Genomic DNA, 13,925 nt, shown 5'->3' with positions numbered 1-13,925 from the left:
TTCAGTGGTATGCATGTTAAAAATTCCTCTGAAACTGACTTCTGGGGTAGTCCTTAGACCATGTATAGACAGACCCGGATGGAAACCTGGTTTAGCACTTGCAGAATGATTTTAATCTGAAAATGTTATTTCCATGAAAGAAGATGGTATGTCAGAATGTGTAGTACTTAAACAAAAGCATGGTCCTAGGAGTTCTTAGATGGCAGAGGGTTAAACTGTTGTCTAAAATTAAGAACATATGAAGCAGTAAGGTCTCCCTTTACAAGTCCCTTTAAAATAAAATAAAACAATGAGTGATTGTAGTGCCAACTGTAAAAACAAAACAAGAAACCTCTGAATTTGCAAGTACTTTTAGGACGCAAAAACAGTTAACTGACCAGCTTCATTCCTATACAGTTGACATGAAATCAAAGCTGTTTATTTTATTAGAAATGGTTTGACGTATGAGAGCTGAGAAAGCAGTAGAGTTGGTATGTTTCCTGTCATGCTACTCTTATTTAATGGGAAGTGCAGAGATCTTAGTATTTCTGAGCTTCGTCTGCAACTGTAACACAACTAAATGGCTGCAGTTAGTGGACACTGTAGGGCTCTAATATCCAATATGGGCATTGACTCAAACAAGGCTGAACTTGAGGAAAGAAGTATGTATCTGGAATTTTTTTTAAACTAAAAGCAGAAATACAAGTTTTCAAGTGGCATATGAAATGTAACTTGATTTAATTGCATCTTTTCCACAGAAAATCTTTGTCATGCCAAACATGGATGATGTTTATATTCCTTTAATGCACTCAGCCATGGATCCCCGCTCCTCTACATACCCTACTAAAGATCTGATCACGGAGGCCCCTGATCAACCATAACATGTGAAGACTCTTGCAGTTTACAGTATTATAGACGTTATTCTCATGGTTTTATAAACTGTGCTGTAGTTCTCATCCTCAATTTGTGCCACTTTTTTCCCCCCTCCCAAGGACTGCCTAGAACCATACCTTTGTGCTCATTTGCCTGGTTATTGTTCCTGTGTACTTCAGCTACATGAAGTGTCATTCCATTAAGCAGTTGCTTTATTTTTGTACTGGCTACCATCAGGATTTTAACTCAGAGGCTAAGATGACCTGTTCCTTGGGGGAGGGAGGGAGAACCTAACTATAATAGATCAAGGAGCTTGTTGACACAGCTTTTGTTAGCTTGTTTTCATGCTATGTTAGTATGCATTAAAGCATTGAAAGGTTGTTTGGCAGCAAAGGAACTGCGTGCCAAATGGAAAAAGTCCTAAATAAGGAATGAGTTTATAAAAACTGGAAGAATATTTTTCTTTCTCAGGCAGTTGGAGGTGTAGAATGAACTGTTTTATGTTCTTTCACTTCTGCAGTCAATAGCTTGTGTCAAGCAATCGAAATATGAAATGCTTTCAGGATAAAAGAATGTAAATTGGATGTATAGGTAATATTGTGATTCAATGTGGTATATACATACTACTTTTTTCATATAGAACTTGTGCTTTTTTTGGGGAAGCAACTAGCCATAAAACACACACACACAACTATCAGTGAAGGTGGGACTGTCTTTTGTAAACGATGAGAAAAAAGTTGGTAAAGCCATGAGACCAAACTATAGCAAGCCGCCTTATAGTGAGGTACAATCACCTTGGTTCATGATTAATTCTGAATGTTTATAAAGACATGAGCACACATGAAATGTCTAATACTGCACATTACCAGAAGTACTTAGTTACCCTACTGTGTATAGAGCCTCTTGCTACAATGAAACACACTAAGTTTTTTCTTATAGGAGAGTTTGTTGCTGTGACTCTTTCCATTGCACTGTGTTTACATGCAAAGAGCATGGGACCAAATTCTCACATTACAGCTGTGCAGCTCCAGGCATCAAATTGCCAGGTGTTTGTGAAAACAGCTGTAATGGAAAGATTTTGACCCCTGTGCATTTTTTTTGACTTTGTGAAATAGGAATTCAAGTATTGCAGTTACTCAAGCTGATCATGATATAAAGACTGTTTGTGCTAATTAATGGCCAAAACTAATGGGGGATGGGAAACTGCCTTTTATTTCTATCTGATGATTCATGAGTAAATGTATGCAGTAAATTCAATATTTGAACACTACATATCCACTACTTAACACATGTAATATTTTTCTGATACTCAGTGTTGCCAACAGTTCATGGATGTCGGAAACCATTTTAGTTTACAAAGAAGGTGAGTTTTGGCTCTCCTTTTATAACATAATTTGCTTTTTCTTAGAAGTAATTTTTTAAGAACTTTTTTGTACGTTGTGTTGTCACATTTGATGTAAATCAAAATTTCCACGTGTAACTTGATGATTTACCATCTCTAAATGAAGCTATTATATTGAAGGTTTTTTAAACAGCACCTTGCCTGAAACATAAAAGAAAACTAGCATTTAATATATTTAAAATTAATTCTATATTTGAACACCTATTTTGGTTACCTTTAATTGAAATATTAGTATATTTGTTACCTGAACTCCTCCTCGACCATTCCAGGCTGTGTATATTCTGGGTTTTGCTCTGATTATGTAGGCATTATTTGCCTTTCATGAAGTCTGCATGTCTTGTACGCAGGTCTTTTATATGATTTAATTTTTATGTGCAATAACTAAAGTCAAAGGACTAGATGCACTAATGCGTAAACAGATTTAGATTATTACACAAGATTGTCATATTGCACTTCATAAACTGTGGGTAACTACAATCTGCTTGCTTTGTTTTATTAAATAAATCTATCTCATGTCAAACAATTATTCAATTAAAACTTATTTCTACATAGTGGTTAGCCACCGTCTTCTAATGGCATTTTTGAAGCAACTTGCAGAAGAGCAAGTTACTAAAATGACAAGTGTGATATGAGCACTTTCAGATTTTTTAGTTGTAGGGGATAGCATATGATGATTTTAGGGTTAAACAGTTCAGACCATTTATTTTAACTTTTCCAACTGAAGGAGAAATTCAATGCACCTTGACAGTCTGAATCCCCCAGTATCTATACTGTATTATCTGTTGAGCCAGCTATTTACTACAACTGTTAGTATTTACAAGAAGCACGTACTTTAAAAACATGCTTTTAAAATCTTATGTTGTGCTGAAAGTTCTGTAATGATTACTAGTAGTGTACCCTCTGTAGTAGGTTTAGTATTAAAACTTTTCTGACCTTAAGTAGCTCTAGTCCTCCTAGACCCTGCAACTACTCTTTTGCCCAATGCTGTTGTCAGGGTGGGTATAGATGTACTATTTTTATATACAGCTATGGTTTTGCACAACTCCATTCTCCATTACCTGCAGGGTGTCAAGATCACAGCTATTAAAAAATGAAAAAAAAAAAAAAAAAAGAGGCCCTGGGACTAGCTGCAGCTTGCATCACTGGACTTAAGTTTGCATTTTTTCTCAAAAAGGACTCCAAAGGCTCAGTGTTGACATACAGCTGGATGCATTTCTCTGGTTTTATCATTCACCTTCACCCAGATGGTTTATTCCAACGACGACTAGGTCTTTTGGTGCTTATTAGCTTTTTTAAAAAAAAAAAAATCCCATTTAAAACTGAATCCTTACCCCCCTCCCCAAGGAGCTGTGCAGGGCTCTGGGAAGGACTTACGTCGTACAGAACACGGTTATGGAGCCCGAGAACCCAGCTCCCCTTTGAGGGCAGCGCAGGGCGGCTCCCACTCCCTCCACCTCAGGCCGCGCCGCCATTTTGTGCGGCCGCCGCCCGCCCGCGCCCTGTACCTTGCTTTTAAAAGCGCCGCCCGGGCCGTGCCGAGCAGCACCAGTTATCAACAAGGGGCTCGCTCTGGCACCGCTGCTTGGCCGGCGGCGCCGCGGGCAGGGCGCCCCGCCGGCTCAAAGGCAGTGCGGAGAAAGGAACGGACGCGGACAAGAACCAGACGGACACGGTGGCGGAGCACACGCAGCTTTATTCACCCGGACGCTTCCCGCAGCTTCATTCTCCCGGTCGCCGCACGGCCCCTGCAGAAAGACACGGAACGAAGAGTAGAGGTTAGGGAGACCGCGTGTGGCAGCCGCCCCGCGAGGTGCGCGACAGCCCGGGCGCTCAGTTGTGGGTTTACTTCACGGTTGTCAGCAGTCTAACACGTGTCAAGAGACATCAGCGCAGCCCGACACCCCCACCGCCCCCCGCCGACCACGGGCCATACTCACCCCGCGCCGCCGTGCTGACAGAAAGGACCGTCACTCCCCCGCGCTGCCCTTTATAGAGCGGAGTCGCTTCGTGCCCCGCCCCGCCTTGCCTCACCCAGTAGGAGTCTCAGCGCGGGGCCGCGGGGCGGGACGGGCCGAGCCAAGATGGCGGCGGGCGCGTGAGGGGAGGTTTTGAGGGGGCCTGGCCGGCCCGCGCTGCTAGGCTCCGCCCGCCTTTTGGTCCCGCTGAGGAAGGACGGTACTGTTTAATTTACGCGGCTGTGCAGTGCTCTGCCGTAACCCTTCGGTGTTGTTAAGAGATAGCGCTTCAAAGTGCCAGCGCGTGGTCTCCGCTCGGGCCTGGGCGGCGGTTCCTCAGCTCCTGAGGAGCGGCGCCCGGCGGGGAGCAGTGCTGAGGGAAAAAACAGCCCTTTATTAATGTACCACGACACGGAACACAGCTTAAGGCCAATAAAATCCCATGTGAAGAGGTAAAAATGGCTAAACTGGCCCAGCAGCGCTGCAATTTGGGGAGGGGGCGGCGGGGCCCAGCAGCGTGTGGCTGCGCTCCGTGCTCACGCAGTGAGTGCTCGAAGCGCCCTGAAGGAACCCATCGGTACCAGAGGTGACATTTCCATAGCTCCAGGATGATTTTCTGTATTCAGATTTGTGTGTTAGATCGTAATTGTGTCTCCTTACAGTCAAAGGCACGCTTATGAGAGGAGGGAGCAGCCAGGGCCGATCTGTTGGGTACATATTGCACAGTGAGGACTTGGTGTGCTCTGCAGCTCCGCTAATGGTATCAGTATTAAAAAGCAAACAGCGTGCAGCAAGGACAAAGTGGCTTTGTTATATAAATAGACGCCTGAAAGCTAGGTCTTTGCCAAGCGGTGTACGTTTACTCTTTTTCTTTTCCAAGCCTCTTCCATTTGATTCGGCATTTGTTTATCTGTGTGGAGCAGCTTGGACCTTGTTAATGGCTCAGAGGGGCACGTCAATTTTGCATTTATTTAAGGCATTAGTGGGCACAACAGGCTCAACGTGACTTTGTCAAGAGCTATGCAAAATAATCTTGGCTTGATGTCCTCCGAAAACGCTAAAACCAAGGGGGCAATTACCCGAGGCGGGGGGCTGCTGGGCGAGCCTGCCTCCTCCCTGCACTTAGCACCCGGCAATGCCGAGAGGGGCAGGCGGGCGCTTTCCCCGTGGCTGTACGCTGGCCGGCGGCAGGGCTGGGCTGGGAGCACGCCAACCCTCCGGGCCGGGGCCGACGTCGGGGCCCGGGGCCGGACGGCTCCGCCCCGCCGTGCGGGGAGCGCCGGGGAGGCCGGCAGGAGGCGGCGCGGCGCGGGGGTAGCCGCCGGGCGGCCCGGAGCCGCCGCGGGTGGCAGCCATGGAGCCGCTCCGACGCCGCCACCTCCTCCTCTTCGTCAGCCTGGGCGCGCTGCTGGCGCTGCTCCTGCCGAGGCCCGGGGTAAGCGAGGCGCGGCCGGGGCTCGATCTCCCCGCTGGGCCCCGGGCGCGGAGGGTGGGCACGGCTCAGCCCCGGTGTCGCGGCACCCCCCGGGCCGCGGGAGGCCTCGCCGCCGGCAGGCCGGGCCCCCAGCAGGGTAGGGGAGCGGCCCCGGGGGGCGGCGGGGCTGTGCCGAAAGTTGGCCGTGGGTATGTGCCCACCGCCCCCGGCAGCACCGGTGCTTGCGAAGCCGGTGCCGTTAGTGCCCGGCTGCGGGGGGGCGGGCGGGCTGCAGGGGAACGGCCCTGGGCAGCTGGGGGCTGGCTGCTGCTGTAACCGGGGTGCTTGGCTGGGGCTCCGGGCCACGAATATAATCGTCCCTGGGATATAAAAATAGAGTTAATTTCCCGTAAAGTTATTGATAAAAGTAGGATGAGGAAACTTTTGCAAGCCAAAACTGTGTAGGTGTATAGTGGAACTAGTGAGATGCTGGATCTTTGGTCTGTCCCGTTGCTGTATCATAGAATCACAGAAGGATTGAGGGTAGCAGGGACCCCTGAAGATCATCTGGTCCTACCCCCCTGCTCCATCAGGGTCACCTATCACACACGTCTAGGCAGATATTGAGTATGTGTTGAGAAGGAGACTCCATATACCATCATTTATCTGGTAGACTCTTATGCTGTAAGCTCATAAGGAGAGGGCCTTGTTTTCTTTCTGAAAAAATAATAAATATGTATACCTATATATATGCTTATGTTCAAATACAAATGATTAGCTGCATGCCTGGGAAAGGCTGCTGAATCCCATCTTGGGACACTTTGATCATTCTGCTTCCAGAACAAAGATAGCAATATGTGTTAAATTTATAAATGGTTGGTTGGTATCCAAAAGAGACTACAGTTCTACATTCAAAGGTGAAAGACAAGGTGTACAAGTCACTGCACTACAAACCTCTTAAGAAATAACCAGTTTGGTCATAAGGTATTGCAGGGAGCGACAAAAGTAGGGGCAATAGTGAAGCTGGTCCAAAGCAAATGGAGTTCTGAACAGATCATTTGTATGGAGATAATCATTTTAAACAGTGTGCCTTAAATTGTGTGCTGTCATGTATGAACTGAGATCGTGTTCAAAAATTCAATTCTGAAAGGTGTTCTTTGTAAATTCTCAGGGTCGTGAGACAATGAAAAAGGCCAGCTGGCATTTGCTGTTTCTATTATACCTGAACGTAGCAGAGGAAAGTTTTAGGCTGTGTGCTTTGATGGATTGCTTGTTGTTATCTGAAAACACTGGTGTAATATATGGGGTTATCGTTCTGGTTAAGCAAAGCTGGAGGCTTTGTTTTTCATCTGGGATATAGGAGCTCCACTCCCCTTCTTTAAAAGTAAACACATTTAGTAATGAAGCTATGTAACATATTTAGTGTTGTTATTTGATTAGGAAACTGAAGGAAAAAAAAAGCCTATCAACAAAAAGTACATTAAAGTCATTAGTGGAGAGTGCTAATGGTTCTAGATTACAATATTGGCAGTTCAGACTAGGAACATCTTTCTACCATTTATGATTATTTTGTAGCTGAGGTGATTTTGAGTTGTAGGTAAGAATAAAACTGTAGTTCCTCAGAGAAGAGGGGGAACTTTTCATTTGCATTACTTTTTCTTTGTCATAGTCTGGACTATAAAGTTCTACTGAGATCTCTTCAGGGCCCTGATAGATTTCGGGTTCAGATTTTGCAAGGAAAATGCTGATTTGCAATACACGAAGTTTTAAAAATAGTACTCAGAATACTAAGAAGTAGTTTAAAATACTTCTTTATTTACAAATCTGATCTATGAATCGACAAATTAATACTAAATTCTGTATGATTTTTACTTGCAGAGTCACAAAAACCTAGGTTTGGGCCTCAGCAGAATTCAGCACTCTTGTTCTCCGGCTTTCTCTCCTCTTGGTCTCCCTGCCCTCCCATCTTACCTCGCTCAGTCTGTTGTTTGATTCAGGGTTCTCCCTCTCTTGGTTTCTTTTCTCAGCTCTTACCCTAGTCTTCTTGTGCTGCTAGCAGTAGTCCTCACCTGGATTTCCAAACTGAAATCTGTTCTGCCCTTCAGTCCCTTTTCATAACTAGTTTTTAGTTCTTTGAACTTAGTCTCAATCAACCCATTTAACTGGAAAGGCTTATTTAGAACTAGTAACATCACTTGAGTAGTAAATACCCGTGGAAAAGACTGGCATACAATTCTTGTTATTGAGGTAACATGAAAAATATGAGATTATCTAAAGATCTGTGCAGAATGTGTTTGATATAAGTTTCTTTTACAAGTACGGATGATGGTTTGCTGCTGTTTATTTTCTTTGCTAAATGTACTCTTTCTTACTTTATATCCTGGCTTTAAGACTGTTTTCCTATAACTTGTATGTTCACTAAAGGGATTTCTTTCCTGTCTTTTCCTTATAAGACGAAATCTTGTTCCGTATTATTAAAGTAACACAATGTATAGCTCTTGTAATTGCTCTAGCAATGTATGGGAACACATTATAAAAGGGTGACATCTCTGATACAGCAATGAGAAATGCAGTAGAGCCATCAGTAAATAAGGTGTCACTATAAACATTATACAGTACTGATTTACAACTCTCTGATTTTTGTGAGCCATGGGATAATTACAACAGAAAAGTTTGCTGTTTCCTCATGGTAGTGTTGCAGCTAGACATCCCAAATTTTTCCTGTTTCTCTCTTAAAATGGAGTTGGTGCAACTCAAAAATAGCAAGTTCTCTGAGATAAAACTGGCATTTAGACCATCGGGCTGTTCCCTCCTGCAGCTGGTGGGGCTGGTGTCAGTGCTGGGTTGTACGGCACATACGGGCAGCACCGCGGGCTGCTCCTGACATGGGAAAAACCCAGCCTTACCCAGCTGTCATTTCTTCTAATGCGCTCTTTAGCTCGGCATGAGGTGTTTAGCCAGTTAACTGAAAGGCATGAAGACCTATGCGAAACAGCAGAAGATTTTAATGTGGACATCTTGAAGAGCCGTGTTAGTTAACATTCATGTGTTTTATTTGAGTTGCCGATCTCCTTGGTTGCCCCATAAAACCATTAGTATATTAAGGTTTTTTGTTTTTTTTTGAGGAATACAGACTCATCTTGCACACCTAAAATTATCCTAGACAGCTCTGTTCTGGAGTGACAGAAATTCATGTTTTTATAACTCTCTTCTACTCGCTTTGCTTGCTGGTGTTCTTGTGCAAATGGAGCTAAGTTTTGCTTTTACAGAGAGATCTCAATCTGAATCCTTAGCTGGGAGCTCACCGTGTAGAGCACCACACAGGGCTCCATCACATCAAAGGACAGTTGGAGACAACGTAATACAAATGGGCATGGTAATAAAAGGTCTGAGGACCTGGACTGGTGAGAAATAGCTAAGAAACACGTCGTGGAATGTAGATGAAAAGATCTGTAGATTTGTTTGCGTTTTCTAAAGAAGGCACAGTTTATTTTTTGGCAGCTTTCTTTCCTATACTGACTTCATTATTACTTACAGTGAAAAACCTCCCCCAGCAGCTTACTGAATTGTGCAGTTTCTTCATGGTGTGGATTTGTTATCCCTGGTGGGTCCTAGCTTGTAGCCTGGTGATGTTATTAGAGGACAGCTGTCAGAACCGGGCTGCTGGCTCTTTGGCAGGCTGGGATGAACACGCCAATTGCTTGCAGAGTGTGCCAAGCTTTGGAAAGATTTTGCTTTGCCTCCTTACGGGTTTACCAGCTGTGGTTCCAGTAGCATAAATTCTGCTCTTGGCCTTTCCTTATGGAGAAGAAAGTGTCTGGTGCTATTAGTGCTAGAGGTTTTTTAATAGTTCCTTAGTGAAATTCAAATGCATAGCCTGATACATGTTAAAGCAATTATGGATTGAGGAATGTAGATTTTTTTTTGTTTGTTTTTTTCTTGAGAGAAAATATATCTTGTTAGCTCTTTTGTTTGGTAATCCAGGCATTTCTAAAGAAGCTAGGAGAATTTAAATTATAGGTAGCAAGTCATCCATCCTTAATTTTCTGTCAGACCTTAAAAATTAAGTTTGGTGCAAATGTGTTCCTGTTTAAGACTCAGAAAAGAGAAAATTATTACCTGGTAGCATATGGCACTGGGCTTTGTTTACTAGCGAGCGGTGAACTGTTTCTGTGAACTTGGTGGCAGTTCTCAGAGTTAGTAATGGACCGTCATATATCCACTGTCAATATGAAGTGTTTTCCTCTTTGTTTGTACTTGAAGAACGTCTTGTGGTATCACCCCCAGAGTGCAACATATTTCTAGGTTACGGAATGATAACCTCAAGGAACTAAATGGCCTGGTTTTCTTTCTATCTGCTGTTTCCGCAGACTTCAGTGGGATTTGTGCATACTCAGTGACCTGCATTTCAAAAGAACTGTTTTTAAGAAGACAAATTAATGGAAGAAATTATTCCCATGGGGATCTATTTTCTTCCTGCACAATAAAACAAAATAGGGTACTGCTGTGCTAACCTTAAACAATCTGAATGTTGCAGTGAAGGAAGATACAACCTTTGACACTGAACTGTGCCACAGACAGACACAAACACACCCCAACTTGTTCTGCAACTTTCGCTGCCCTCCCCTTGGCTCTGTGGGTCATTCAAAATTGTTTTTAATTGTTTTTACTTAGATTTCAAGAACATCATTTTTTCTGAAGATGTGGTGGGTTTGGAGTGAGAGGAGGATGCTAGTGTTAGCTGGTACTTATAAATGCTTTTCTGTTCATTCCCAAAGTTTAGGCTGTTGCAGATTTTTAGCAGTCAGTGCTTTAGAACATCTGTCAAAGTTTAATTCAATGATACCTTAAGAGGTATTAAAAATGTGTTTTGAATTAAATTATTAAAAAAATCATTCTAAAGCAGTGCCCAAATAACCTCAAAATACTGTAAATCCTTCACTTAACATCACTATTGGGGTGGAAACATTTTATGACTACGGATTGTCAAAGCAGCAGAAGCTCTCACTGAATTTCAAGGAGGGCTGTTGTTACGACAGATGTTACTACAGTTTCAGATAAAATAAAAGAAGAGCCAAAACAGGTTTTCCTTCCATCTCATTTTCTCTGTTTGCTAAATTCAGTTCTTTTTGCTCAGCTGACTCATGTCCTGCCAGATTCCTCCTGTATTAAATTATATCTCCTCAGAATAAAAGTGCAGTGGGAAATAATCTCAAGAATTCGCATTGCATCACAACAGTTTAGACCCCTTCCCTGCAGGGAGGACAATGTCCACGCACACCAGTATTTATACAGTGTCTGTCTCGGGACTGAGATTTTTTTCCCCCCCGTGGAGAACGCTCTTAAATTCTGCATGCAAAAATGAAAACAAGTTTGGCTTTGTACATACAGATTTTCATAATTATCGTAGCTTTTCATAATGGTGCTAATTCTAGACTTTAATTAATCCATTAATCAATCAATTAATTAAAAAGCTTTATGTTAAAAATAAAGTCCATTCAGTATTTGAACCCTTGATACAGCAGTCTGATAATACTCACTAATAAAATCAAGAGAATTTTTTTTATTCCTGTCTGAATGAAATACAGATATTTATCTGTTCTTTTTTATGCCTAATGTTTTATGCCATTTGAATGAATAAACGTTTGTTTCAGTACTATTACACTAGCCGTTTCCCCAGGTGACTACTGTAGATATTTGTCAAAATAAATCAGCAATGTAGCGTTGCAAAGTCTACGGACTCATCTATTTTTTTATATTTAGGTCATAAACTTCAGCAGCATAGTGTGTTACCTGGCTGATTAATCGTGACTGCGTGATATCATATGCTTTGAAAACTGGGAATAAATGGAGGATTTTGAATATATGGTACTTTATGTGTATGAAATAGAACATGAGAGTTAAAGGAAGAACTAACAAAATGAAGACACTTGCCCTATCTTCAGTCTTTTATCCAAAGCAGTTATCTTTGACACACGGGCTTGCAATGACCACATCAATGAGACTTTGATCGCTAAGTATAAGAAAGCCCTTCAAAAGTAGTAAAACTTTAGCACAGACTCATGGGGGAGATGAAGGAAAGCATCAGAAGGAAGTGGCGTTAAGACAAAGGTGGTTGGAGCTCAGAGAAGTAGCAGCAGGAGCAGCGATGCTGCCCAGGTGGTGGTGCAGCAAGGTGCACCGCATGGCAGCCCTGCTGTCAGTGGAATGCGTGCCCCCATGGGGACTGTGCTCCCAAGGAAAATCCCGGGGCAGTGGGCCCCTGAAAAGAAGGTAGTTTCTCTGTCACGCTGGACCTAGCAGTGTCTCTCAGAATACTGTTCCCTCCTCTGCCCTGGCTACTTGTGTTTGCCATCGACACTTGCCATCCCAGGAAGAGAGAGCAGTGCTCTGTTGGCCAGAAAGTGAAGGCAGGCACAAGCTATTGTAATCTCATTATCTTAGTTGCACCTGAGAACTTTGTAGGGCACTCTGTCTAGGAGCAACATTCAGGTGTTCATCTTGTTTTCTGCAGAAACTTGTGAGGATCTGTTCTTCAGCTTTTGTTTTCTTTCTGTGTCATTCGGTCTGTCAGTGATCTGGAGGGCACAAGTTTGCATACTGCTGCGTCTGCAGAATGCGGGGGAACTCCTTGCATGTTGAGACCTTCCCACCCAATCCCAAGTACTAGCAGGCTTTTAAAATACCAGTAATCTGGAAGACAGTATTGTTTAGTGATGTATGATGAGTGTCACAGCTCTCATTCAGTTACATCCTTTGTGTAGCCTTGGTGCCACAAGAAATAGCTATTCAGATGCTCAAATATTAAATCTACAGAGCTACCGCATGTCATGTTTCATATGCTACATATATGAATGAATGATATTTGATATCTAACTGTAATCATTATGGTCTTTATTCTACAGGAGCATTTTTTTGCCTTTTTTTTTTTTGGTGAAGGTAATACAGGCTTTATTCAATTCTCAGTAGGCGACAGGAAGTGAAAATGCTTTGTGGAGAATATACCGATTCTGTAAGATAAGAAAAACTTGTGCAGAGTAAAACATAGCCTAGAAAAACACTCTTAAGTCTGTGTATAACCCTGTGGAAGTGGTGGATTTGCTTTATGTTACATTTTATTTACAGCTCAACTGTAACACTAGTCATTCCATTCCGAGTGTCAAATTCCCACCTGCAGTTTTAAGCACCTTCAGTAATGTTCGTTTCCGGACTTTAACAGTTGTCTGTTCTTGCGCAACTCGCTGTGTTTCCCTCTAAGTGCAGTTTCACTCTGTGTGTTAACTAAAATAATCAGTTTGGGTAAGAGATGTTTTAGTGAAGTGCTTTTGTATCTTTTTTGATAGAAGAACAAACAGTATTGTTCTCATCATTTAAACTCAATGTTTCTGCAAACAGAACAGGTTTAGGGTAGACTGGTCTTCATGAAGGAACAGATATTTCTTATGTTCCCTGAGGTATATACCATACAGGATGTATACAGTATAGCATGTTGCACGTTGCAGAACTATTGTCTCAAAAGGTTTTCTGCTATCTTCTATGAATCTGGTGGAAGAAGAATGAAATTCTCTGGAACAGGGTTTTTTGCAAGTACCTCTGCAGTGAAAATACACTTTTGTTTGGAATGAGAAAGCTGAAATGTGTTTGTCAAATGTCTGAGTAAAAAACTATTTATGAGGTTTTTTTCAAAATTCTGTAGCTCACTGTGATTTCTTCTTTGAACTCACGCAGATAGGTAGTAAGCACTTCAAACAGCTACCTTCTGGCTGACGCTGGGCAACATCTGGCAGTTGTGGATGCTGGTTAATTAAATGCAGTTAACCTGATGGGTACAATTTGTTTGTGCAATTAGTTGTTAATTCAGAGCTGGAATATTCATTTAGTGTCTTTGGTTCCTGTTTTTGGTTTTGTTTTGTTTCTATTTTGTAAGCCCGGAGCCCTGCAAACAGCTTTATACAACTGCTGTTGAGTTATTTCATTTATTACAAAGTGTCTCGGTCAATTGAAGCAATTAAATATATGTTACATCTTTTATCTAAAACAAAAGCCTGGAAATACTTGTGTGTGTGAGTGCATTAAGCGTTAAAAAAGCTAGCTTAAAAGTAAACTAGCTTTTCAACATTTTTGTGGATAGGATGAAGAAATTCCTTATCTATCATGAATCGCTTAACTAGAATCATTTATTTGTTTTGGTAAAATGTGTTGAGATCTTCAGGTGAAAATTAATACATAAGAGCAAAGTGTTACTGCACAAAGGTTGCTTTCAAATGAGTTTTGACCACAGTCCATTGCTTCTTGTTTTCAT

General features: G+C 42.5%; 2 protein-coding genes and 1 non-coding gene across 8 annotated transcripts in view; 2 read left to right on the top strand and 1 right to left on the bottom strand.

Moving 5' to 3' along the window:
* The window catches only part of TEX2 (testis expressed 2), a 49,956-nt gene extending 46,845 nt beyond the window's left edge, over nt 1–3,111 (top strand). For all 5 annotated transcript variants that reach the window (XM_035558954.2, XM_050714422.1, XM_035558953.2 and 2 more), the window contains one exon: nt 738–3,111. In XM_035558954.2, coding sequence (XP_035414847.1) covers nt 738–860 — 123 coding nt within the window. In that variant the 3' untranslated portion in view covers nt 861–3,111. The remainder of the gene's footprint in view (nt 1–737) is intronic.
* A 640-nt stretch (nt 3,112–3,751) lies between these two features.
* Nucleotides 3,752–3,886, bottom strand: LOC118254027 (small nucleolar RNA SNORA76). Its single transcript, XR_004780578.1, has one exon. It is a non-coding gene; the product is annotated as a small nucleolar RNA SNORA76 (small nucleolar RNA).
* Nucleotides 3,887–5,484: 1,598 nt separating this feature from the next.
* ERN1 (endoplasmic reticulum to nucleus signaling 1) overlaps nt 5,485–13,925 on the top strand; it is a 38,203-nt gene continuing 29,762 nt past the window's right edge. The window contains exon 1 of one of the 2 annotated variants that reach the window (XM_035558940.2): nt 5,485–5,644. In XM_035558940.2, coding sequence (XP_035414833.1) covers nt 5,564–5,644 — 81 coding nt within the window. In that variant the 5' untranslated portion in view covers nt 5,485–5,563. The remainder of the gene's footprint in view (nt 5,645–13,925) is intronic. The other variant, XM_035558941.2, reaches the window with a different exon arrangement.

The sequence above is a fragment of the Cygnus atratus genome, chromosome 18 (genome assembly GCF_013377495.2).
Source record: "Cygnus atratus isolate AKBS03 ecotype Queensland, Australia chromosome 18, CAtr_DNAZoo_HiC_assembly, whole genome shotgun sequence".
Lineage (NCBI taxonomy): Eukaryota > Metazoa > Chordata > Aves > Anseriformes > Anatidae > Cygnus > Cygnus atratus.
The sequence above is the reverse complement of the archived record's forward strand: the minus strand, read 5'-3'. Positions and strand labels throughout refer to the sequence as shown.